Genomic DNA, 26608 nt, shown 5'->3' with positions numbered 1-26608 from the left:
CTACTCTATCTTGCCTGGAAGTAGAAGTGTCACATTTGAATAAAATTTTATTTGTTGGTTGTTCTGAATTTTATTTTATTTTTTTATTTTTTAAAGATTTTATTTATTTATTTGACAGAGATAGAGACAGCCAGAGAGAGAGGGAACACAAGCAAGGGGAGTGGGAGAGGAAGAAGCAGGCTCCCAGAGGAAGAGCCTGATGTGGGGCTCGATCCCAGAACGCTGGGATCACGCCCTGAGCCAAAGGCAGACGCTTAACGACTGAGCCAACCAGGTGCCCCAGCTGTTCTGAATTTTAAACCAGTGGAATTAGACATTTCTCTATAAAAGTATGAACTGAAGTTAGTCTAAAATTCTTTTTACAGGTATACAGGCTTTGATAAGATTTTTTTTTCTTCTGATTATCATTTGGTAGCTTTCCACAGGAAAAAATATCCTACCTTCACATCTAAAATATATTTAGGGAATAACGGAATTATCCTACATGACTGTTGTCTATTAAGTAAGTTGTAATTCTCTATAATTAATGTATTTTATTAAAATAGATAATATTCTTAATGGAATGAAATAAAAATAATACAAGGCCAGGAAGTAAGGACCCTTATTCTCTCATTCGCCTATAAAGATCAGATATGCATAATGTAAAAATGTCAAAAATTAATACACATGAATTTATCATTACGAAACTCTACAGGATCCAAAATACAGATCCATTTTAGGTGACTACATAATTAAATATAAAAAGATAACCTGGATCTGATGTTGATGAAGAATGATAAAGTTTCTAAACTCACTGTTATCCAGAAAACATTTTCTTCTCATTGACTTCGACCTCATAGCCTGCAAAATACTCATACACATTGGCATGTTCTCCTTAGGTTGAGAAATAAATTGCCAACCATGAGGGTTAAGATGGAGAACAGAGGTCAGGCAACCAGTATAAATTACAGTTGGAACTTCCTCCTCAACTATCCTATGCTACTCTCCAGAAAATTCATCATCCTTTATATACCCTGAAACTTCTTCCATCAAGTTTCATCACCTTTCCAAGAGGTGAGGCAACTGCTAAAATTGTTCCTTGATTCAGAAATACAAGAATGGCAACATCTGAAATCACATGGCTGAAATAAAAGTTTTCCCTCTTCATGAATCAGTCTGGCACAATTCTCTACCCTTGTGGGTCTTCTGTGCCTCCATATGACCCACTGGCTTAGGCTCACCATCAGTATAGGTCAGAGTAGTTTCGTAAGACGAAGTAAGTTTTAGTGATTCCTGAGTGGACAGAAGTAATCAAAATTATGAAAAGGACTGTAAAAATAGGAGGTCACAAGTAGAGGTGATGTCAGTCAGGGTCATGTGCCCAGGGCATAAGCAATGGCAATATAATGGGGACCACAAAGTAGAAAAGCAGAAGCCTTGACTGGGTATGGCTACGAGTTGCAAGACCTTGAAAGAAAAGAGAATGAAGTTGGGTGAGCAAAGAATTGGTATCATCAAGGAAAAAGTCCCCTAACTACACACAACTGAAATCAGGAAGGAAGGCAGAACCAAGTAAGAGTAATATATGAAGGATCGGATTTGATAACTGTGAAAGCAGAATTTTCATGATGAACTACTAGAGGGCACAGCCATGCTGATCCTAAAACGAAATTACCTAAAGGCAGTAATCTGGGGAAGAAAACTGTTCTCAAAGTTTTCTTTCACGAGAAGCTGCTCTAGACAAAACACACATTTGCTGTCCTCTTTAACAGGCAGTATGCATTTCCTTTTACAGATGATTCATGAGCAGGCCTAGCTTTCTCATAGTAACCGCCTATCCTGCCTCTTGCTGCTTTGAGGTGCTTGCGTTCACGGAGGGTCATTTGATATTAGTTAAAACTTCAAGACTGATTAAAGCGGTGAATTTTGTAGCAGATTTGGTTAGCACTTTATTCTGCAGGATGATGATAAATGAATTAATCTGTGGGCAGCATGAAAGAGCTAACATGTCTCTCTAAATACTTGATTTACAGAAAATGATTGGCTCGGGGCAGAGAGGCTCTTCTGCTTCCATCTCTCTTTGAAAATCACCCTGGGTAATTGGCTGGACCAGGGCCAATACATACCATCATCTGGACTGTGGACTCCATGTACGTGATTAATGCCTCCTGGAGCTGTGCAAAGCGGGGACCTGTCTCTAAAATTAAGTTTAACTTTAGATTACACGAACTGAACTGCTTAAATATTTTTTAATTGCAAGGACTACCATCAGGGACAACTTAATTGTAATCAAATTATTCTCAAGCTAATTTTAAAGTACCAAATATTTTCAATTTCTCTCAAAGCCTTCAATCACATATTATTAGTTTTTTTTAATAAATGTTTCACTCAGTAAAGTTCCCTAAATAAAAAGACAGGCTAAGACAGGAAAATGTGAAGTAAGTTATATGTATTTTCCTAAGCAATTATATGCAGTGTCCTTATAATATTCTCTTTCACTTCCTTAAATATTCAAATTTCTATCTTTACATAAATAAATAAAAATTTTTCAAAATAAAGTTTTGGAGATTGGTTTTAAAGTAGAGGAAAACATCACTGGTATATTCAAAAGGCAAGTCAATGTACAGACTGATTTTCTGTAACTTGTAAAATCTTATTTTTGGTATTATCTTTCCTAAAAGATAATGGTGGATTTCATTCTTGAGTCGATGTACTCGGGGGCAACTTAACTCCTTCTCTGACTCCTCAGTTTCCTAAGCTTATATTTTATGTCTTTATCCTTCTACCCTATCTACCTTCCTTCCTCTTAAAATGCTTATAATTTCAAAGTTATCACTTTTCAATGCTTTAAGACTCTTTAATGGAAATATTAATGCAATATTAATACTATTAATGGCTTGATTTTCTCATATACGTGGAGAATGGTTACCAGGTAACTAGAGGTATAAAGTCTCTTTTATTGACAAAGTTGAAAACTTTCAAGGTTTGAGTTTGCTTGAGAGTCTCTCTCTTTGCTCCTCCCCTTGCATACCCTCTCTCTCAAAATAAATAAATATAGAAAATTAAAAAAAAATTTTTTTTAATTAAAAAAAAAAAGGGACAGTGCCTGGGTGGTTCAGTCAGTTTGGCATCTGGCTCTTGGTTTCAGCTCAGGTCACGATCTGAGGGTTGTGAGATCGAGCCCTGTGACCGGCTCCACACTGGGCATGGAGCCTGCTTGAGATTCTCTCTCTCTCTCTGCTCCTCTCCTCACTCTCTCTCTCTCTCCACCTCCCTCTAAAATTTCTTTAAAAAATTAAAAAACCTTCAGGTGTGATATAAACTTACGTATTTCTTCCACAACTTGTGGGTCACATTCTTTGTATTTTTCTACTTCTGCCTTCAGCTGTTCCCTTTGGTCTCGAAGTGAAGAAAGCTCTTTTGCTAGCATGGTTCGCTCTTCCTGCATTCAAAACAGTTTTATGTACAATTAAGACAAGCAAAATGCCGTATGTTGTAAGGTTATACGTTTTATAAACATTTTCATCTTATTTCTCATAACTAATGTGCACTAGGCTTTGGACAGCATTATATATACACATATCTATATTCACAGTATAAGAACAAACTCAACTCTCATTTTTCTCTGAAATCTCAGGCATCTTTCATATATTTTTGACTAGTTGAATGGGAATTAATATGTAGAATGGACCACATCATAAACAGATGAAAGGTCACTGATTATCAAATGTTAGGAAAAGATACTGCCTCTTGGGTAGTTTCATAAGATTCTGTCAATATATAATATTTTATGGCAACATCATCATTATACAATTTTCTTTAAAAGTGTGATAGACAATTTTTCAACCTTTAAGGATGATTAGCCTTTAAAAATATTTAAAGATATCAGAAAGAACAAATTATTGCTTGTGGCCTCCTATCACTTTCTTTTAAAGGTAAACCAGAATAAAGCTTTTAAAACAACAGGATCCAATAAACACCATTTGAAATTTCTAGCCATAGTTCTCACTAACAGGAAGTCACAGTGCCATAGTTCTCAATTCATATGTGTGAACAGTTATGGTACAGACTTTCAGGATAATCCTGAAGCAAAGCCAAATAGAGTTCAAGCTGCCTCAATGGGATTTATTTAAGGTTCCTTGCTAACTTATATTTTGGTACTTGTATTTTTTTACTTTTGCCTTTAACTGTTCTCTTTTGTTCCAAAGTGAAGAAAGGCTCCTTTGCTAGCATTTGTACAAGGGAATGCATAGGCAGAGCAGCATGGGCTGAGTGGCTTAGTCCAACAGAACTCTACAATGATAGAAATGTTCCAGATGTGTGCTCTCTGATGCAGGAAACATTGGCCAAACGGACCTCCTGAGTATACGATACATGGCTATTGTTACTGAAAAACTGAATTTAATTGCACTTATTTTTAATTTAAATGTAAACAGCCACACATGATTACAGTGTATACTGTATTAGCACAGCTCAGAAGAAATTTAAAAATAACTACAATATAAGGTGGTTATTATTTGCCAACCACACCCAAATTATACATGCTCCACCATGAAAAATGAGAAAAGCAGCAAAATGGTGAAGAATCTGTGTGAAGGCAATGATAACCCTCCAGACACCCTGAACTGGGAGACATCTCAGACTGCTACTAGCACTGAGATCTTTGCCACATTACTTTTATTTTTTGTGCCTTTAGTGACTCGAATTAAAAATGGAGATAGTAGTAGTGGCTACCTCCTTGCACTGTTGGCAGGATTCAATGAATATAAACCGCATTGGGATCGCACCTGCCTGGCTCATAGCAAGGAGATTATGTGTGTTAGCTATTTCTTCTTCTTCATCAGCATCAGCAGCGGCAGCAACACCATGAAGAATGCCAAGTAAATGGGGGCTAGGTGCTTCTGAAAAATCCTGATTGGTGTGCTCAGGACGAACACAAGAGTTCATCTTTCTCAGGAGCCTTTCTAAGCTACTATATTCCTCTGAGAGCTGCAGCACCCACAAGGATTTTTCCCAGGTGCAATGGATCCAGAGGACTGGGTAACACTCAGCAGACAACTTTTGGGCATGGATATTAGTTGAAGGTGTACCTACAATTTATTGCCAATGCTGAGGAAGAAAAAAAGGATCAAATAAAGAAATGGTAATTGCTACTGTCCATTAAAGAAATATAACAGCTTCAAGTTTTGCTCAGAACTTCCCTTCCCTTAAATATTCTTCAAAAATTACCATTCTCCAATTCCTATCTGTGACTGCTGACTATTCACATAAAAGAAGGTATGCGAAATAATTTTGAAAAGCCACTGTAAGCCTGTGGTGTATTCTTTGTTATAATGTGACTGTTTTTGAGTCTCTTTCACAATTAAGTGGTACAAATAGAGGCCTAGATGGAATGCTTAGTGGTGCATGTTGATCGTCAATATTTTTCCAAGTCATAAATCCATACTTGAGATAATGATGAAACTAGAAAATAAAGTGATTTTTAAAAACCCCTAATACTTCAGAACATTATATTTTTTAAAATAAAATAATGTCAATATTCATTTAAATAATTTAGAAATATTACAAAGCCCCAAGGATAATATGTTACTGTTTTCAATTTGTTCTGTGCCAAGACTTAAAAAACATGACTCTTAAAATTTTACATAAACATTTATAAAGGGCTTACCTTGTGCCAGGTACTCTTCTGAGCGCTTTGCAAATATTAGCTAGTTTAACCCACAAAATAACCTAATGAGGTAGATTTTATCTCCTATTTTACAGCTGGGAAAACTGAGAACAGAGAATTCAGGAGACTTTCAAACCCAGGCTGTCTGGCTCCGGGGTTTATGCTTCTATGCTGTGCTGCCATATATAATATAATAATACAATATAATAATAAAAGATAAACCCAGATTTACAATTAGTGAATCCGACCAGGTCCTATGTTCATGTCCTTTGCTGTATTCACCTCTCTTCTGGTAGGAATAGTACAATCCTCACAGGAAGCTCTAAGTTCTTACTTTTCTATTTAGAATTGACATTATTAAAGAATCTACAGATAAACGTACCGTTTCATGTCGGCCAATTTTAGCTTTCTCAATGCTTTTCTGTAGACTTGCGTGCTTTTGGTTTCCCTCAGATAACTGGAAAATTAAAACAAATAAAATGGCTTTTTAAGATAAACTTGTTTAACATGAAGTTTATGAGTCAAGAAGTCAATATGAGATTTGTTTTTAGCCCAAGTCAGTGTAACAAGTCAAAGACTACAATGGAAACTAACTTCTCTAATTTGAAGAAAACCAAGTACCATGAATCCATTAGGCAGAATGAAAAAAAAAAAAAAGTTCAAAAATATTTCCTCTTATCCAATCAGAAAAGTGAATAATATGCTTTCAAATCTTTATCAGGTCCCCCAATTCCAAGCCAAATAACTTGAGGTATATTATTTAGTTAAAAATTGAATTTGAAAATTCAAAAAAATGTTTTATATAAATTCTTTCTTCAAATTTCATTTCACTTCTGCCTACAGTCTTTTGAAAACGCTCCAGACTGTTTCTTAGAGACCTGGAGTGTTATGGCCTGTTTCACTAACATAGTCAAAAAAGAATGCATCACCTATTAGTCTTAAATCAGGTACGTTATAAGGAATTACATACTTGATACACTAAATTCTTAAAGAAGAAAAAAATCTATGAGCCTGTTGCTGATTTTATGCATGTTTTACCTACTTTAAAAGTGATCAGTTCAAGTATGTACCCTTAAGCTTAGAAAGTAGTCAAGTTGTACGTGGAAATGGATCAAATAATACCAGCATAAAGAGACCATAAATATAGAATATCCATTAGCATATGGTTGAGCCCACGCCAAAAAGGACTGGTTAATTTTAAAACATGGCTTCCCCTGCTTAATTTTATTAATCACACCTGGGCCCATGACTAAATAAATAATCACAGGATATTCCCAATATTAAATTCTCCATCACATCTTTTGTTAGAAATTTCAGACTCATATGATTGGGTAAGAGCCTCCTTAAAATATATTTTACTCCTCTCTCACTCTTGAGTTATAAACATTTAGAAAATAATTAATAATTGGATGAATGATTTCTTTAAGCTGATTATAAGATGCTGACCTTTCACAATATGACCTAGTTACATGTAGAGGGTAAATAATACTTATTATGTGTCACAGATTAAAAATCACAAATGGTATCTTCAAAATGTTAGTCGCTTTACCCTGGTTTTAGGAAATCTTCCATTTCTCGATATGCATAAAGGAAACATTGTCAACTTTCCTAATGGTTCTCTAGTCACTGATTCTAATCCATAGCATGAACAAGATCCATCTGTGATGCCAAGAAGACACCACCACCAAACCAGGTATACCTCTTCTGAGAGGAATTATCTTCGTAAGTTAAAAAAAAAAAAAAAAAAAAATCTGCTATACATTTAGGAGCTAAAATAAAGCTTTAAAGTCCTAAATTTAACAAGGAGATCTGGTTCTTTAAAACAAGGGTTCCCATTTATAAAATAACACCATGTTTAAAAAGTTAATATTCCACCCTTCAGGACTCACCTGAAATAATTAATAAATGCATGTGACATTTAAATTCAGGAATACTCTTCCAGTGAAAAAATACATATATCTATTAGCATAACATATTTGAATTAAAAATGTCCTTAAAACAACCAGATAGGTAGATGTTATAAAAATAGTTAATAATTATACAAAAATAAGCAAATAATTAATGGATATATATCTTAATTATATTAATGAAGTGTCTTCCAAGTACTGTATGTCTGCTTGTAATTATTTATAACTTAAAAGCACTTGAAAGAGAGCTAATTCAGGAATTCCTTAACTCTGAATATATCTGTTTTAAATGTGATTTCATGACTTGTCATTTTAAGTATGTTGCTAATGGAGGAAGGCACAACTTAAATGATGTGATCAAATGAGAAGCTTCTGCTAATTATCTTAAGTACTGAAGCAACTTGGTTCAGCTCCATAGTGAAGGATTCTTGGTGTTCTGTTCTTAACATTTCAACTACTGAAGAAAACAATGAAACCAACTCTTGTAAGGCAGCCCTTGCTAACAGCTTTTCATCTACATATCTCTTAGAAGCAATACTGCTATAGTTCTTAATACATACCCTGGAATTAAACTAAACCCAGGCTTTCAAGTAATAAGAGCTGAGATTTTTAGCCACCGTATAGATATTATCTAAACCAGTCCTCAAACTTTAGCATATATCAGAATCACCTGAAGGGCTTATTAAAACGCAGGTTGCTGGACTACACCTCCCGGTTTCTGAATAGGTCTGGAGTGGAACCTAATAATCTGCATTTCTAACATGCTCCCGGGTGATGGGTGATACTGACACTTCTGGTTTGGGGGCACCATACTTCTGAGAACTACTGATCTTAACAAAAACCGGTTTTGTTAACAAACCTCACTAACTACAAAACACAAGATGTTACTATGTGGGAGAATATTATCTAGTTCATCAGCAAAAATGAACTAGAAGCAAACAAAATATCTTCATAATTTTGTCACTAAAAGAAATACAAAAGTCCACATTGACAAAAATAGAAAAATGAGTGATACTCTATATTCCAGAAAGGTATTCACCATAAAATTCCTTTGAAGAACACTCTATATACATTTCCATAAATAAAACAAGAACCAACTACATACTATACCAAATCCATTTCCAACTTTCACGAAATCATTTTTTAAAACCCAGTGATTCAGAACAAACAATAGCAACAACAACAAAAACGACTTATAATTAGTAAGAAGAGGATTTCATCTTTAGATTTGAGGATCTGACACAATGCCTCTCTTTAATGCATTCCAGACCACCTATACAGACACTCAGGGTTGAGAAACATAATGCCAATGTTTTCTAAAGGGCTAATTCACTGCCTGGAGGAACGGCCTATTCATAAGAAGAACAGAAAGACTGATTCAAGCTGGCTGCATTGGAATTCTGATTTGCTCCTTTTAAGAAATAAAAAAATGTCAAAGCATTAGGGAAGGAATACAGAAGTTTTCATAGGTGGGAAAGAATGTCTGGCAACAGGGAATGCGGAAAAGAGGTAACAGCAAGAGAAACCAGATGAGTCTACTGCTTCTTCAAAATTCACACACAGTATGTTATGGAAAAATGAGTTCTATGTCTCTTGTTGCTCCTTAAAAAAAAAAAGCAGTATCATTTATTTTAATATTTTATATATTTTTAAAAATTTTGTTAGAGTATCTACAACTTTAAAATTCACTTTTTAAGGCGATATTTCATTCAGGCATTAGTCATAAGGAAACTACGAACAGTGTGAAGACGTTTATATATAAAGATGGGAGCCATGTAATTGCCTTAAAAATAGAGAAATGTTAAATCAATATTTCATGGTATGAATGTGCCACAATTATGTAGCCAAAGGAAATGTTTTGGAAGAATTTTTAATGACACTGTGAAATACAGAATAGAGTTTTTAAAAAGCTGGAAAAAAACTGTCGATACATTTGAGAGTCTGCAAGAAAATGCACAAAATTTAAAAAATGATTACTTCTGTATTGTGAAACATACTTTTAAACTTTCTATATAATAAGCATATGTCACTATTATTTAAAAGATTCTTTTCCCATTATAAGCAATATTTGAATGTATTCTCAAGAAATGAGTACATTTTTATTTTAAAAGACTCAAACAATGTAGAAGAATTTAAACAAAGAGACTTTTTGCTCCCCACTTCTGCACCATCCCCAGAATCCCCTCTCCACAGGTGACCCCTGTAAAGTCTAGTGAGCATCCTTCTGTCCCATTTCTTTGCTTTATTTTCAGATATGGGTCAATATAAAGAGTATTTCAGACACATATAGGTTTATCCTTTGTTATGTTCTGTAACTTGCTATTTTTAGTGAAATTTCCGTGTCAACATATATACATAGGTCTACTTAATTTTTTAAAAGATTTTATTTATTTATTTGAGAGAGCAAGAGTGCACGCACGCACGGGGTGGGAGGAACAGAGAGACAAGCAGAACCCCCGCTGAGTGTGAAGCCCAAGGCAGGGTTCCATCCCGGAACCCCGAGATCATGACCCCTGCCAAAGTCAGATGCTTAATCGACTGAGCCACCCAGGCACCCCTACTTAATTTTTTTAAAAAGATTTATTTTAGAGAGAAAGCGTGTGAGCACAAGCAGGGGGAGGGAGAGAGAGAATCTTAATCAAACTTGCCACTGAGCATGGACCCCCATGCGCGGCTCAATCCCACGACCCTGAGATCATGACCTGAGCCGAAATCAAGAGTCGGATGCTTAACCAAATGAGCCATCCGGTACCCCTAATTTTTTGTAATAGATTTGTTTCAGAGCACTTTTAGATTCACAGCAAAATTGGATGGAAGGCACAGAGAGTTTCCAAGTAACCCTGTCCCCAGAGACACAAGTACCAGATTCATTTTCATTTTCAAATGAAACCCTCCATTTTCAACCCCCCCCCCCGAGTGGTCCATTGAACCTACATAGACACATCATTATCACCCAAAGTCCATAGTTTATTTACATTAAGGTTCACTCTTTGTGTTGTACATTCTGTGGTTGGGACAAACGTGTAATGACATATATTTATTAGTATAGTATTACACAGAGTATGATATTAAAAGTCACTCCAATATTTTGAAAGCCAAAGACATACAAAATCCAACTGGCGAAGTGAAACAAGTTAGATACAAAGTTATGGAGGATTAGATTCTTCCGATATGAGAACTGGGTTCTAATATGACAAACTCAGAGATTGAGGGCTAGGCAGCAGAGGTTACTGTCTACCAACATCTGCTCTTCCTTGTAAGAGGACCCCAATGAACAGTGAAAATAAATAGGAATTATTATGTCTGTCAGACTCATGGCAAGAATATCTCCTTGATATGGAATCTCTATTAAGAAACTCATCTGCTTGAGAAGAGACCCAAAATCCACTTGGAAGGGCAAGCTTAAAATTATCTGGAATGACATAATTGTTTCTTCAATAGGTGAAATTTTTTTTTTTAATCAAGGGGAGACTTAGAATTAGGTATAAAGATGAGATTTGTATTATTATTTAAAAAATAACCTATACAGGGGCGCCTGGGTGGCACAGCGGTTAAGCGTCTGCCTTCGGCTCAGGGCGTGATCCCAGTGTTCTGGGATCAAGCCCCATATCAGGCTCCTCCGCTATGAGCCTGCTTCTTCCTCTCCCACTCCCCCTGCTTGTGTTCCCTCTCTCACTGGCTGTCTCTATCTCTGTCAAATAAATAAATAAAATCTTAAAAAAAAAAAAACCTACACATATTTTACACTGTACTCATGGGGTATTTAAAAAATAACCTATACATATTTTGCACTGTACTCATGGGGTAAAATCATAAAAGCAACTTAGTTCCTGCCCCCAGCTGCTATTTTAAAAACAGCTCAATGAGGTAAGTACTACTCTGCCCCTTGAAGAGGTGGGAGTCATGAGTTCCTTGATGACTCCTACTAAATACAGTTATTTTAAGTTGTCAAGCAAAGCCTCAATTCAGAAATTAAAATATCTAATAAAACAATGAATACTTTAAATCTTGATTTAAAGGTAAGATTTCCCTTTCCAGCCACAGCTGGCTCCCAGTGGGTCTTTTGCTAGAAGAGGCACAATGTCCCCTTCTCTTTTCCAGACTAGAGTTTCTGTTCTCCCTCCATTCCACTGACTGCAGTTTCTGCAGTGCCCCACCCCTACCAAGGCCTGGAGAAGGGGAGAGAAAACAGGTAAAGGGGATAGAAAATAGCATACACTAGGTACTGTTGCTAAGATGCCTCAGTGTTCTCTGGGCCTGGCAGATGTTTAAGCTTAACTCTTGCACAGCCACACTCCTGGGTTCTTTGTAGGCTTCTCTGTTGTGTCCCCCTAATTATAATCCCCACGATGCAGAAGATACATTCTATTCCTCTGAGGGCTACACAACAGCCTACCGCTCACGTCTCCCTTCTCCAGCTTGCCCTTCACTCTCTTCCAGTCTGCTTTTTCAGAGGTTCATTCCACACAGACTTTAGGTTAGGTTTCAGCACTCTCTGGGTGGAACTGAACATAGCTCCAGTGGCCTCTTGCTCTCTCTTTTGAATATGGCTCACCCATATACACTCCAGGATTGTTGGCCAATTCCATGCTTTTACGTAATAATGGACAGAATCAACCAATAGATATAGATCTACATAGATGGTAAAATCAGCAAAATTATTTTTACATAAGAAATTGGTTATTTTCGTACTGTCTTTCAAGAGCACTGGGAAATGGTATGCCCACATTTTACTCTTACCATTTCTGAATACTTAAAAGAATTAAGCTTGTCCACTACTGAAACTGTTAATAAAAATGTTGCTGAAATGTTACTTAGAATGTTTTGATCCAATAACTTACTCAGTTTCTTCAAGTAATTTAGTTTCATTAGAAGCCACCACTCTAAAATACAACAAATTACTTGCTAAGAAGCATCATTTAAAGAGTTTAAGCTCAAAGTTCGATTTAACTTAAATACACTTTAAATTTAAAGCTTTAAATTTCTATTTAGGCCATGTTATATTAAATGCCACGTTAACTTTATAAAGCCAAAGAACAAGTCAAAAGATAGAATAGTGTTGAGAAAGTCAGTGATTAGAGGACCTGCTCATAAAGACTTTTTTTTTTTTAAGATTTTATTTATTTATTTATTTGATAGAGAGAGACAGTGAGAGAGGGAACACAAGCAAGGGGAGCGTAAGAGGGAGAAGCAGGCTTCCCACTGAGCAGGGAGCCCAATGAGGGGCTCGATTCCAGGACCCCGGGATCATGACCTGAGCCGAAGGCAGCCGCTTAACTGATGAGCCACCCAGGCGCCCCTAGGCTTTTATCTTTTTAAGAAAATAAAAACCATTCTTCTTTTTCTATTTCTGCCTCTTACAGTAGAAAGATTCACCAGAACTTGGATTTCAAAGGATAAAAAAGGCAACCTAAAGCCTGCTCTTCCATAGCTAAAATAGCTTTAACAAAGAGAGCAACCCAACACATTCAGATGGTAAACTAACTCAAGAGTCGAGAACAGTCAACCAGAATAAGATCTGCAGCAAGTTCAAGTGTTAGAAATTATTGAAAGGTGAGATAGATATAGCTTTTAAAAATATAATAATTAGAGGTGCCTGGGTGGCTCAGTCGGTTCAGTGTTCAATTCTTGGTTTCAGCTCAGGTCATGATCTCAGGGTCCTTGGATAGAGCCCCATGTCAGGTTCTGTGCTCAGTGTGGAGTCTGCTTGAGATTCTCTCCCACTGACCCCCCCCCCGCTTTTGCCCTCTATCTCTCAAATAAATAAATAAAAAAATAAAATCTTCAAAAAAAATGTTATTAACAAAATTTAAAGTTGAGTTTGTTTTGCATCTAATCTAAACTTATTTTTCAAAGAGTTATAGTATAGGAAATTTACTTACAAATAAATATAAATACTAGGAAGACTGAACAAAGCCCGATATTTGAATCTGATGAAATATAGGCCTGGAAGTTTGAACCATACCCTTTGGTCAAATAAGAACCATACTTTAAACAAACAAAAAACACCCAACTAACAGGGCTATTTTTGTGAAACTTCTGAACACATAAAACAGCCACAGACATTAAAAATATTGAAACATTAAAATGTATAAAATATTGATTTTTTTAGGGTAAAACAGGCCAAACTAACTGAAATTAGGGCTATCCCAGGAATATGACTATATATATATTTTTTTTTTTTTCTTTAACTTGACACTGCCACCACCTGGTGGCATGACGTTAAAATTGCAGGCTCAGTTTTCTTGAGTAAATCTCCAAGTTGGCTGATTTGGGGAGAGAAGATAGTTATGAATGAAGAATGGAGGTAGCAAACCTGTAACTCACATGAAGCATATAAGAGTACAGGGAATTCTATAGCTCTAGAGTCAGGCTTCTCAGACATCTGGCAACCAGCTCCAATAGCAAAGGAAAATAATTTTTTTTTTTTTAAAGATTTTATTTATTCATTCGACAGAGATAGAGACAGCCAGCGAGAGAGGGAACACAAGCAGGGGGAGTGGGAGAGGAAGAAGCAGGCTCATAGCGGAAGAGCCTGATGTGGGGCTCGATCCCATAACGCTGGGATCACGCCCTGAGCAGAAGGCAGACGCTTAACTGCTGTGCCACCCAGGCGCCCCCAAGGAAAATAATTTCTGAAGAAAAGTTTAAAAAGCCTAGTTCAAAGCTAACTACTACAAAAGAAAATACAAACAAACAAATATAAAAATCTCTGAAATCGTTAAATCCTATAAAAAAAAAAAACCTCTGAATTCTGAGTATAAAGTCATGCAAGTTTCACAGCTGTAATATTACCCATTGTAATTATTAGTTTAAATTCTAGGAAACGGGTCCCCTGCCAGTCCCAGAGGATGAATTATGATGGCTTAGCCTTCCAGCGTGAGCATGTAACTCAAAGCTGGCCAATGAGACATAAAGAAAAGCCTAGTTGGGAAAGGGGGCATTCTCGGATTTTCTTCCTGGAAAAAAAGAGATGTACAAGAAGCAAATACATCTTTCTTTCTTCCAGCTTTGAATACCATCATGGAAGACATAGTAGCTGCAGTAGCTACCTGCATCTAAAAAGGGAAAGCCAAAAAATGGCAGAGAAGCCAGTCATCAATCTGTGGTTAGATTAACCAATCCTGACACAGTCCACCTCTAAACTTCTTATATAAGAACCCCTATTATTTAACCCAATTTGGATCTATTTCTCTGTTATTTGTGGCTGAAAATATCCTGATTCATGTTTATAAAAAACCCATAACATTGGGCAGCATTTCCCAAAGTGTGTTCCATGGAACATTAATCTCTCATGAAAATGGGTCGAGTAAGGGGCGCCTTGGTGGCTCAGTTGGTTAAGCATAACTTCAGGTCAGACTGTGATCTGAGGGTCCTGGAATTGAACCCCATGTCAGGCTCCCCACTTGGCAGGGAGTCTGCTTTTCCCTCTCCCTCTGCCTCTCCCCCTGCTCGTGCTCTCTCTCAAATAAATAAATAATCTTAAAAAAAAAAAAAAAAGAAAGAAAATGGGTCAAGTAAGATCCACAACGTATGTACCCCCATATTACAGGATCTGAAAACTCAAATAAGCTAGTTTATCTTTATTAATCCAGGATCCCCCAATACCTTCGATTATAGAACTTTCCTTTTAACTAACACCTATTATATATCCATTCCACAGAATTACTTTGGGTAATGCTGAGCTAGTGTCCAGCAAACTATAATTCAGGCAAAGTGGTGGTAAAAAGAAAGTATGGAGCTTAAAATTTATGCTTAATCATTCATATATGATACTTCTGAGGCTGAATCCCCCCTCTCAAATGAGATTACTATAATCACGACTACTTAGTGGAAATCATCTTTACTGCTATATGTTGTAGGGAAGACAAAGAAAAACTATAGGCCAAGGAGGAAGGCTCCTAGACCAAGAACACAATAGCTGGGACTGAAACTAGACAGAGCTGTATTGATTTGTGCATGCACTCAACAACATTTATTCTGTCTCTACATGTCTGAGTAATTGCATTCCACACTGGGGAAAAACATGATTAAGATATCTCTGCCCTCAAAGAACGTCTGCCGTGGAAATAAGTCATATAAAGACTTCACTCTATAAAAGAAATATATACAAGATGGTCAAAGCACAAGGAAGTTCTAAACTGTTGAGAAGGAGGGGATAAAAACTCAGAAAAGATTCTTGAGGTGGGTCTTAATGGACAGATGTCTCTGGTTAACAGCCAGGTTGGAGTTTGTTAGTTGCACTAGTAAAAAGAGCCAGCCAAGCACAGCATGGAAAAACACAAAGATATAAAATGAGTAGCACTTAGGAAGCTGTAAACAATTTGGCATAACTGATCTGCAAGGCTAGCGAAGGGGTAACAGCAGGTTATTAGAGTGGCTAGTGGCGGGAGCTAGATTACAGAGGCTTTAAAGCCAAGCTGAGGAATTTGGACTTTATTATTCAGGATTGGGAAAACATCCAAAGGACATTAAAGATAACTACTACAGCAGATAGGAGAAAGTGAAGACTGGAGACAGGGAGACTGGTAAAGACAATAATTCAAAACTCTGGGCCAGAGATAATGAGAATCTAAGCCAAAACAGTGGCAGTAGAGCGGGAGACAGAAGGAGGCATTTGAGAGATACTGGTGTGTAGAATCAACTGAGGTTTAGAATGAGCTGGATATGGAGGAAAGGAAGAAAAAAACCCCAAGATAACTACCTGGTTTGGGTGACTAAGTGGATAGTAGTTCCAGAATGTAGAAGACACAGAAGCAGGTTTGGTAATGAACTGAGCTGTAAACACTCAGACTGTGCTTTGCCTGTCTGCCATCCAAGGAGAGAGGTCTAGTCGGTAGCTGAACAGACAAGTGTGGAGCTCAGTGCAGAGGGACAGGCAGGAGCTAAAGACTGGGGAATCAAAGGTGTGTGGGTGGCAATGGCAGTCGTGGGAGTAGATGAGATTTCCCAAAAAGAAGGCGCAGAGCAAGAAGGGAGAGGGACTGAGGACAGAATGTTGGGGACCAGACTAGGGATCCCTAGTTTGCCTGGGTTTGAGTTATTTTTCCCTGTTTCAAAAATCTTCACAGAAAACATATATTTACTTAAGATAAAGGCTAAGTAGGCTAAAGTCCCATGAATGGTAGTTCTTCCAAAATGAGACTTCAGTGAAAAGAATATGCAAACTCTTCCTTACAATTAGGAAGAGGGAAGTACTATTTTAAAGCCTAGATTTCTATCAACTAAATACGTTAGCACGAGTTATTTCACGTCAATTTTGTAGAGCTCTTATTGGTGTGACTTAGATCTCTGGTTGAAATAATGAAAAAAAAAAAAAAGGAATGGGAATGAAATAATAGTCATGAATCTAAAACAGGGCCTTGATAATAGTTTGGAAAACACCAGACTAAGATAATTCCAGGAGTGAAAATAGGGCAAGTACAAGAAACGCTAAACTAACTAAAGGTAACTGACAATAAGTGGTGATGGATTACGTAAAAGATAAAAAGAACCGAAGTTAATCTTCCAATGTGAAGGAAGCAGAATTGTGGAAGTGACAGACCCCAGGATGATCTCTGTTTTCTGCATTCTTACACATGTTCAGTTAAAAACAGAAGTCTGGAAAGAATATGAAGTTTCTTTTAGAGCTACAGATCTTACTCAGATATTAGTTATACAGACTAAAAATGCAATCTAAGGGAATAAGTATGGAGGAGAAAACATCCTTTGGAATCAGTCTTGAAGGGCATGGGAGTGAAGAGAAGAAAACAGCAGTAAATGGTAATAGAGTAGTCCCCCCACTTATCTGCAGGGGATATGGTCCTAGGCCCCTGCATATACTGTTTTTCCCTATACATAGATACCTATGATAAAGTGTAATTAATTAATACATTAGGCTCAAGAAGAGCCTGCTTCTCCCTCTCCCTCTGCCCCTCCCCTGCTTGCGCTCTCTTTCTCTCACTCTCTCTCTCTCAAATAAGTAAATAAAATCTTAAGGAAAAAAAAAAAGAACCTTTCAATGCAGCAGAAATTAAAATTATTTAAATAAATTAGAACCCCTGGCATTCAAAAAAGTAGAAAAATCCCAGGCAGATAATATTTATAGAAGTATAAACATACACTAGTGAAAATGTATTTGTGCAGCAAAACTAGCAAAAAAAAAAAAAAGATTATACAAGAAAATGGTCAAGTATTACCATATTTCAAGGAAAAATCAAAATACAAATGTTATTTGTTGATTATAACACTACAGCCCAGCATCACTACTGCAGCCTAAGGAGGGAAAGAAAATCAAAGATAAAGCAGAGTGTTTTCTGTATAACTCAGGTATTCATAGAGAATGGACTACATTATCAGTAAACACTTTGTTATCTGATCAATTGTGCTACAGTTATAGAACTTTATACTTCCATAAAATGATGTCCTATTTCTATTACCATGCCTTCGGCCAGCCCTTTTGGCTTACTGACTTATCTAATCCACCTCCAACCTCCTTCCTCCCTTACCCAGGTCCACTCCCAGTTTCCTCTAGAGCTCGAAGTGGCACTGTGACACTGCTTCGACCTATAAAAATTGAGCAAAAGTCTACTGGAGAGCTTCTGGGAAAGCTTTTGTTTTCCTGCTAAGGGAGACAGCCATTCCAGCAATTTACCGTCCTTCACAAAAGGAGCTGTGGCGGCCATCTCATGACTGTGATGGAAAGGCCAAGAGGCTCACGAAGATGCCGACCCTGAGACCACTGCATCACTGATCCAGACTAAGAGACACCTACCTCTGGACTGTATGTGAGAAAAAGAAACTTCCATTTAAGCCACTATTAGTCAGATATTCAATTACTTGCAGACACAAGTAATCTTTATCAAACATCTTAGAAAACTTTAAAGCTAGTAAGAACATGGTTTAGAAGTTGACCTGTTGTATCATGTGTTCATTTATTTGTTCGATTGGTTAAATGCCTACTTTCTATTAGGCTTAGTGTTAGGTTTTGGGGAGAGAAAGCTGAAGATAAAGTCTCTCGGTTTGAGCCGCATACTTAATGTGAGAGACGTGTAAACACGACAACCGTGATAAATGCTCTAACAGAGCATTAACAAGCTTCAATAATAGCAAAGGGGAACCAGGAGAGGTGTTTTTTTCTTTTTGTTTTTTCAAAATTCAAAATCTAGGTCTAAGTCAGAAAACTCTAAGACCAGTCCTGCTCTGTCCTCCCAAATGATCAGTGAAAAGTAGGAGAGGAGGAAGAAAGCGTGGAAGCACGAGTTAGGCACTGGTGGGGATTTCTGATAACCCTGACCTACCTACAGCTGTTGTCCACACTATCAGGCAACAGGAGGTTCGAAGAAGCTCTCCTGCCTGTGTTATTGGGAGCACAGTGGGCCTGGAGCTTCTCATTCTTACAGAACCACAGCGGTCCGGGACACCTAGCTGGGAGTGAGGGTTCCCATGTTCGAGAAAGGGAAAGGGTGCACTAACCCGAGCAGGAGGTGCCGCTGCAAGGCAGAGGACTAAGGGGGAACACTCGTTCCTTCAGGAGACGCCGGCCTGGATGAATGCCAAGGACCAGACGCTTCTTCCAAAACCGTTCCTATGTGAGCCAGAGTAGAGATGCTCACCCCAAAGAGAAAGTGGGCCACTGGGGAGGGAAGAATTCAAACTGGCTGAATTTACCTCAGTTTATTGGGCTTACTGAGAAATCCCTCAGGTGACTTCCTTTTTTACTACCAGGTGGAATAGGCTCAAATTTGAAATTAGGTTTCATTTCTGCCCATGTGAGTTTGTAACCTGAGCATTTATATTGGCTATGTAAGGGTCTTGGGTATCTTTTCACTCAAAAACATAATCATCGTCATCATTTAGGCTACCTGAACCTGACTTTCGGAGAATATAGACAGACAGCATGTATTCTCCATCCACACACAAAGACAAGCAACAAAGGGGAAAATCTACATTTAGATAAAAATTACTATTTTTAAAAAATCTGAACTTCACAGACTCAAGGTGTGCACTGCTCAAGACTGTAGATTCCACTCCTAAACGTCTTCCCACTCTATTCTCCTCAAGCCTAGAGCCAGTGTCTTATTTCAGGACTTCATCGTCTCTTAACTGAACAATTTTACAGTGGGCACTCCTACTTATCTTCTGTACTGCCCACAGAACCATCTTTCTAAAATAAGGCTCTGAGGGGCACCTGGGTGGCTTAGCTGGTTAAGAGGCTGCCTTCAGCACAGGTCATGGTTTCAGGGTCCCGGGATCCAGCCTGGAGTCGGAGTCGGGGCTCCCTGCTCAGCAGGGAGTCTGCTTGTCCCTCTCCCTCGGCCCCTCCCCCCAGTTTATGCTCTTTCAAATACATAAAATCTTTAAAATAAAATAAAATAAGGCTGTGATTACCTCATCTCCCTACTCAAAATCCTTCAAGAGAAAGAGTCCTTTATTATCAGCATCTGCCTACCAATCCAGCTATTGTTCATGGATCCCTTACACGAAATGGAGCAATAAAGAACAACACCTAATACGTGAGGTGCCTGGCTGGCTCAGCTGGTAGAGCATGTGACTCTTCATCTCAGGGTTGTAAGTTCGAGCCCCATGTTGGGTGGAGATTACCTAAAAAAATAAATAAATAAAATCTTCCCGTCCAAAAAAGGTTCTATCACACATTATACAGTTCTATACACACCTGGTTTTTGCATAAAATAACAAAAGCTAAAGCATTACTATATATTGGGGCACCTGGCCAGCTGGGTCTGTAGTGCATGTGACTCTTCATCTCAGGTCGTGAGCCCCATGTTGGGCATAGAGTTTACATTAAAATAAAAAAAACCACATTTCTATGTATCAGTCATTATTGTAAGCAGTTATATATAACCCATTTATTATATGTCACAACTACCCTGTGAAGTAGGAAACTTTAGGAACATTGTACATATGAGAAAAGAGAGGCAAAAGAGGTTTCTAGTAAATGGAAGAAGTTGGATTTGAATCTAAAGACTCTGGGTCTGGAGTCTTCTCTTTTAAGTCACTGCCTTAACATACTGGTCTCTGTTATCCACTATGCCCTGCACCCTCAACACTCTCCTAAGCTCCCATAATTCTTTTCAGAACCAACTTAAATGTCTCCTTCCTTAACCGAAAGGCTGTCCTTAGCAGAATTAACTTTCAGCTCCTTTTCTACTACCATCTTCTCCGGTAGAACGCACATCACACCATCCTGCAATGATTTGTGGATAGGTGTGTCTCCTCACTAGACTGTGAGGTCCTGGGGACAGGAAGGACCTAATTTATCATTATGTCTCTGTCACCAGTTCCAACACCGGCCACAGCAAGCATTCACTAAACATTTACTGAACTGAATGAACTTCAATAGAAATAATGCTTATTTTTATTTAAAAACATTTCAAAGTTGTCCACATGGCCCATTAGTGGATCTACTCTTTATTTACTCAGTTTTGGCAATAAATAATTCTATATACTCATTTCTAAAAACCAGTTTTAAAAAATCTTTAAATTATCATAGAGAATCTATTAGTGTCTCCCAAATCAATACACTGTGTCTGAAATCCAGCTTAGCGTGGATTTCAAAATGTAATGTTTAACACAAACCTAGTCCTAGAAAATGTGTCCCCTAGACTACCTTCCACTAGTCATAAATGGGTTGCAAATCAGAATTTAGATAAAGAACTATGGAAGACCTTAACAGAGCAAAATAATTTCTTTTAAAAGGTATGATTTCCATAATTCTGACCCCTTAATTAAATTTTTAAAAATCAGTTAAAAACTGCTACAAAGACTTGCTGCAGCACTAATGAAATTCTCTGAATCAGTGCATGGTTTCATTAGAACTAACTTCATACCCTTTGTTTCCTTTAATTCTCACTCACTTGTCAAATACCTGTCATTTGCCAAGAACTATGCCCAGTCCTGAGGATACAGGCTGACTAATGATAGGGTTGAGTCACCTAACAGCTGCAGCACAGGGGGGTAGATTGGAGTTACACTCAGGGTGCTCTGGCAGGGAAGAAAAGAAATATCCAAGTCAGAACGGGGAGTACTAGAAGGATAGACAGGGGTGTGAATACAAAATAAAAGCATATTGGAAATGGTATTCCTGGGGCACCTGGGTGGCTCAGTTGGTTAAGAGTCTGCCTTCAGCTCAGGTCACGATCCCAGGGTCCTGGGATAGAGCCCCGCGCCGGGCTCCCTGCTCAGCAGGGGGTCTGCTTCTCCCTCTCCCTCTGCTTGTATTCTCTCTACCTCTGTCTCTGTCTCTCTCTCTCAAATAAATAAATAAAATCTTAAAAAAAAAAAAAGGAAATGGTATTCCTTTTGGGAAAAGACTAAAAACTGTGCGTTTCAAATCAGTAGTGGTCAGTTATTTCCAAGACTGCCAGGTGACACTATGACTAGCTTGTCACGCACAGTAATTATAACATTTCTCTTACGTAGTCACGTACATGTTCTAGGACGCCATCCCACATCCATCAATAGAAGCTAAGGTAAAATGAAGGAAGCCCTTCCCTCGAGGTTGAGATCGCTCCTTCATTTCTAAGGCCAAGCTATTCAAAACAAAGAAAAGGAGAACCAGAAGATGATGGAAAGAATAGCTTATCCTAATGTGCTTTGTCTTGCTTTTCTTTACAAAAGATAGTTAGAAAGACCATGGACACACACACACTGACACACACATATACACTTTCTCTCTCCTCACACATACACCTACACAGACACACTGACTAAAATCACTATTGCACTGGGAAAAACCAGCAAGTTTTAGCCAAAACTCCCAAAACAGTTATCAAGAAGAAAAAAATCATCTCTTGACCTTTAAAAAGTTCTATACATTCTTCAGGATACAGAGAAATGCCATTTCACTGAGGAGTTCCCACAATGGAATTAATTTTTAAGCTACATAAAAATTCACAACAAATTCACAACAAAGACTTAGGAGAAAAAGATCTGGTTATTTCTGGGGCGCCTGAGTGGCTTAGTCATTAAGCCTCTGCCTTCAGCTCAGGATCCCAGGGTCCTGGGATCAAATCCCGCATCGGGCTCCCTGCTCCGCTGGGAGCCTGCCTCTTCCTCTCCCACTCCCCCTGCTTGTGTTCCCTCTCTCGCTGGCTGTCTCTCTCTCTCTGTCAAATAAATAAAATCTTAAAAAAAAAAAAAAAAAAGACCTGGTTATTTCTATTTTCTGTGGAACCAAAAGTGCTGCTTCTACTACCACCAAACAGTATAACATATTTGCTTCTATTTCAGAAGAACCAGCACCCTTAAACATGCACCACCACTCTCAGCTCCACGTGAGCTTTTCTTGCCCAAGAAAGTTAGTGATTTACGTGAAAATGTTCAGGAATGCATCCATGTGACAGCTATTTAGAGAGACTAGTTTATCAACTATTTCTTCTAACCCAATCCAAATATTTATTTCAATCATGCAGAAATAAATTACTACACATTACATTATTCTCAGCAACATTAATAATGTCTTACTCATCTATACGGGGGGCGGGGGCGGGAAGTTTTGCTTAATACCACAATGTAACAACACTATTTTCTAAGCTTATAATCTAATTTTTAAAAGCAATTAGATCAGCAAAATAAATAAATAAAAATATTCTGGCAGAAAAATCTTCAACTTCCCCTGCTTGGTGTACATAATAAAATCCAACCAGTAAGATACCCTGTAATATGGGCCTCAATCCAATTTCCAACCTTATTTGCCCATTACTATACAACAACAACTTCCATCTTCTTTCCAGACTGGTCACCAACTATCCACTGAACATATTTACATTGAAGTTTTCTTTATCTGTGGTTATGTGCGAGGGATGTGGGGTCAGAATGCCTGGATTCAAATCTTGCTTTACCATTTACTAATACTATCACCGTGGGCAAGTTATTCACCCCCTTGGTGCCTCAGTCTTCTCACGGAGGTAGAGTTAATGCCTCCTCATGCAGGTGTTGGGAGTCCAGTGCTATGAAGCGTGCAAAAGCTCTGCTATGGTATGTTTGTGTTCCCCCCAAAGTTTACATGTTGAAATCCTAACCCTCAAAGGTCATGGTGATAACCTTAGGTGGGTAAGGCCTTTGGGAGGTACTGCTGTCATGAAGGTGAGCCCTCAGGAATGGGATTAGTGCCACATACACAGGCTCCAGAGAGATGCCGAAGCAATTAAACCAGGTGAGGATACGAGAAGCCTGTGACCCAGGAGAGTGCTCCTACCTGACCAGCCTTCAGAATGGTGAGAAACAAGGTTTTGTTGTTTATGAGCTAACCAGTCTGTCGTATTTTGTTGTAGCAGCCTGAATGGACTAAGACAAACTCTTAAACTGTACCTGGCTAAGTACTCAGGGAATTTTGGCTGCCATTTTCAACATCAGCATCAATGGCTCCGTCCGTCCCCCTTTGAGAATCTCCTCCATCCACCTGAATCCCTCAACTTGCAGCTCAAGATAATCATTTCTAGGAAGTCTCCCTAAGTATGTGGATTGATAAAAATCTTTCATCCTCTCAACTCATAGAACAATTAGGACCCATAGAACAGATAGTATTTGGCACTTATCTTACATAAATTAAAAGGCTAATTAACTATGTCTTTTCATGAAAGTTATTTAAGGTATTTATCTTGCCTTACCAAGTACAGAACATGAAACACATGTTCTAGTATTTTTCTATTGCCCACAGAACTTAGCACAGTGCATGCACAGAGCAGGCATATAGTAATATCTCTCAAAGCAGTTAATGCAAACTACACATAGTTGATGGGCTTATTTGCCATCTTAGAATATGTTAAAGAGAAACATAAATTATAACCATGAGGCTTTTAGACTGTCTTTAATAATGATCAATACATACAACCTAAAGGCAAGGGAGAAAAAAAAATGTGTTTCTTGATTTAATTTTCAGATCTACTACAAGAATGTCCGTTCTAAAGGGATGAATACATTTCTGTACATAATTGGAATCACTGGCAGAACCAAAGCAGAACAGAATGATGAAAAGAACAAAAGAAATGAAAAGAACGAAGGAAATTTAGAGTCCCTCCATGCTCTCTCTAATCTGGAAGTAATTAACAAGAAACTCAAAGGAAGCTAACCTTTCACTTTGGCAATATGCTGAATAAACTGATCCTTCAGAGCAACCTTGAATTTGGAATCTGATTCACTGCAACACTGAGTACTTTCTATCTTCATATGAATCCCAACTTCCCTTCCAGCACTTTTAATCACCACTCATTCAAAACTCGTATTACACTTTTCACTCTAAATTTCACTCTTTCACAGGCAGATATCTTATCTTGAGCACAGCAACAAGTTCTTACAGAGCATGAATCTTCACTTCTACTTTTACAAAGGACCTCCAGTATCTGGTAAATTGGTTTGCACGTAGCAGATCCTCAAATATTTGTTCTGAATGAACAAATAAACTTACGGTATGTACTCCTGGGTGAATACTAATTCAGCTGAATCTCTGAGTACCTAGTATTTCAGGCACTTTACACATATCACTTAATCTGTACCACAACCCTTTCAAGTATAATCTCTATTTCACAAACTGGGAAACTGAGGCTTTAAAGAGTTAAAAAATTTTTCGAAGATCCCACAACTAGTAAGAAGTGAGGCTGTGATTTCAACCCATGTCTCACTTCGAACTACTTCTTTTTCCATTAAGCCACATTGCTTCTTTAAAATAAGTGATCTTCAGAACCATGGTTGAGGGGCACCGTCTGATACTGACATGTCATATCAAATTTTAGTGAAAGAATAAAGCAGGTTTAGGTCAGTGAAAAGGCACTGAGTTTCGTTTGTTTTTTAAATAACTATATATAGTAAATGTCAAGGGCTATCAACCTTTTACAACTGACATATCAAAATCATGTTTTTCATTTACTTCTGGAGTGCTCAGAACAGAAGTTACAGAACAACTACCTAGTGCTCACCTCTAACTTGACCTGATTTCTGAGCAGGTGTGTAAGATTAATCTTTGACCTCCAGCTTGTAAATGGGGAAGTGGAGAGAGGGGTGTGTCACAAAACACATTTGATGCCAACTTTCAGACCTGTAGGGAGAGGAGTATATTAACAGTAACTAATTAGAACATCCTATTCCTCAAACATTCAGACCAAACAGTGATATCAAGTTCACTTTTTAAAAATAGATTCACTGTACTGGAGATTCTAATTAGATCTCTTCCTTACTTCTATTTGCCAAGCTCCTCCACTTGCTAAGTAGATATTACGCTAAATTCAGAGGCAAAGAAATAAAAAACATACATTTGGCCATTTTTCCCCTGAAAGGCAGAGTTTTTCTGGCTCAAGAAATCAACCCAGAAATGCTTAATCAGCACCTGTTATGCCCAATTTCAGGCACAAATAATTACCTGGAAGAAGGTAAGATATACCACCAAAAACACCGACCATAAAGAAACAAATTGATAAATTGGACTTCAACAAAATTAAAAAAACTTCTGTTCTTCAGAAGATAGTCAAGAGAATGAAAAGACAACCAAAGACTGGTAGAAAAAAGTTCAGAGAACATTTATCTAATAAAGGAATTGCACCCAGAATATATAAAGAATTGTCTAAACTCAATAATAAAAACAACCCAAGTTTTAAAAAAGACAAAAAAGGAGGGCACCTGGGTGGCTCAGCTGGTTAAGCATTTGACTCTTGATTTCGGTTCACGTCCTGATCTCAAAGTCATAAGACTGAGCCCTGCGTTGGGATCCACGCCCAGCATGGAGCCTGCTTAAGATTCTCCCTCTCCCTCAGACCCTCCCCGCCCCGTCCCAGCTCACATGTGAGCAATCCAAAAAAAAAAAAAAAAATTTAAAGGTAAGAGATCTGTATTGACATTTTATCAAAGAAGACATATGGATGACAAATAAACACGTGTAAAGATGCTCAACATTATTAATCATTGGGGAAACGGAAAAAGGCCACAATGAGATATCGCTATATACTTATTAGAATGCATATGATACCAAGTATTGGCAAGGATGTGGAGGGACTGGGAACTCTCATACATTACTGCTGGGAATGTAAACTGGCACAAGCATTTTAGAAAACAGGTGAAAAAA

General features: G+C 37.8%; 1 protein-coding gene across 1 annotated transcript in view; it reads right to left on the bottom strand.

The window, feature by feature from the left end:
* The window catches only part of MND1 (meiotic nuclear divisions 1), a 66416-nt gene that overhangs the window by 17020 nt on the left and 22788 nt on the right, over positions 1-26608 (bottom strand). The window contains exons 6-7 of the mRNA XM_045798630.2: positions 6030-6104; positions 3307-3421 (exon numbers count right to left, since the gene is read on the bottom strand). Coding sequence (XP_045654586.2) covers positions 3307-3421; positions 6030-6104 — 190 coding nt within the window. The remainder of the gene's footprint in view (positions 1-3306; positions 3422-6029; positions 6105-26608) is intronic.

The sequence above is a fragment of the Ursus americanus genome, chromosome 13, assembly GCF_024610735.1.
Source record: "Ursus americanus isolate L20-20 chromosome 13, mUrsAme1.1.p, whole genome shotgun sequence".
Classification (NCBI taxonomy): domain Eukaryota; kingdom Metazoa; phylum Chordata; class Mammalia; order Carnivora; family Ursidae; genus Ursus; species Ursus americanus.
The sequence above is the reverse complement of the archived record's forward strand: the minus strand, read 5'-3'. Positions and strand labels throughout refer to the sequence as shown.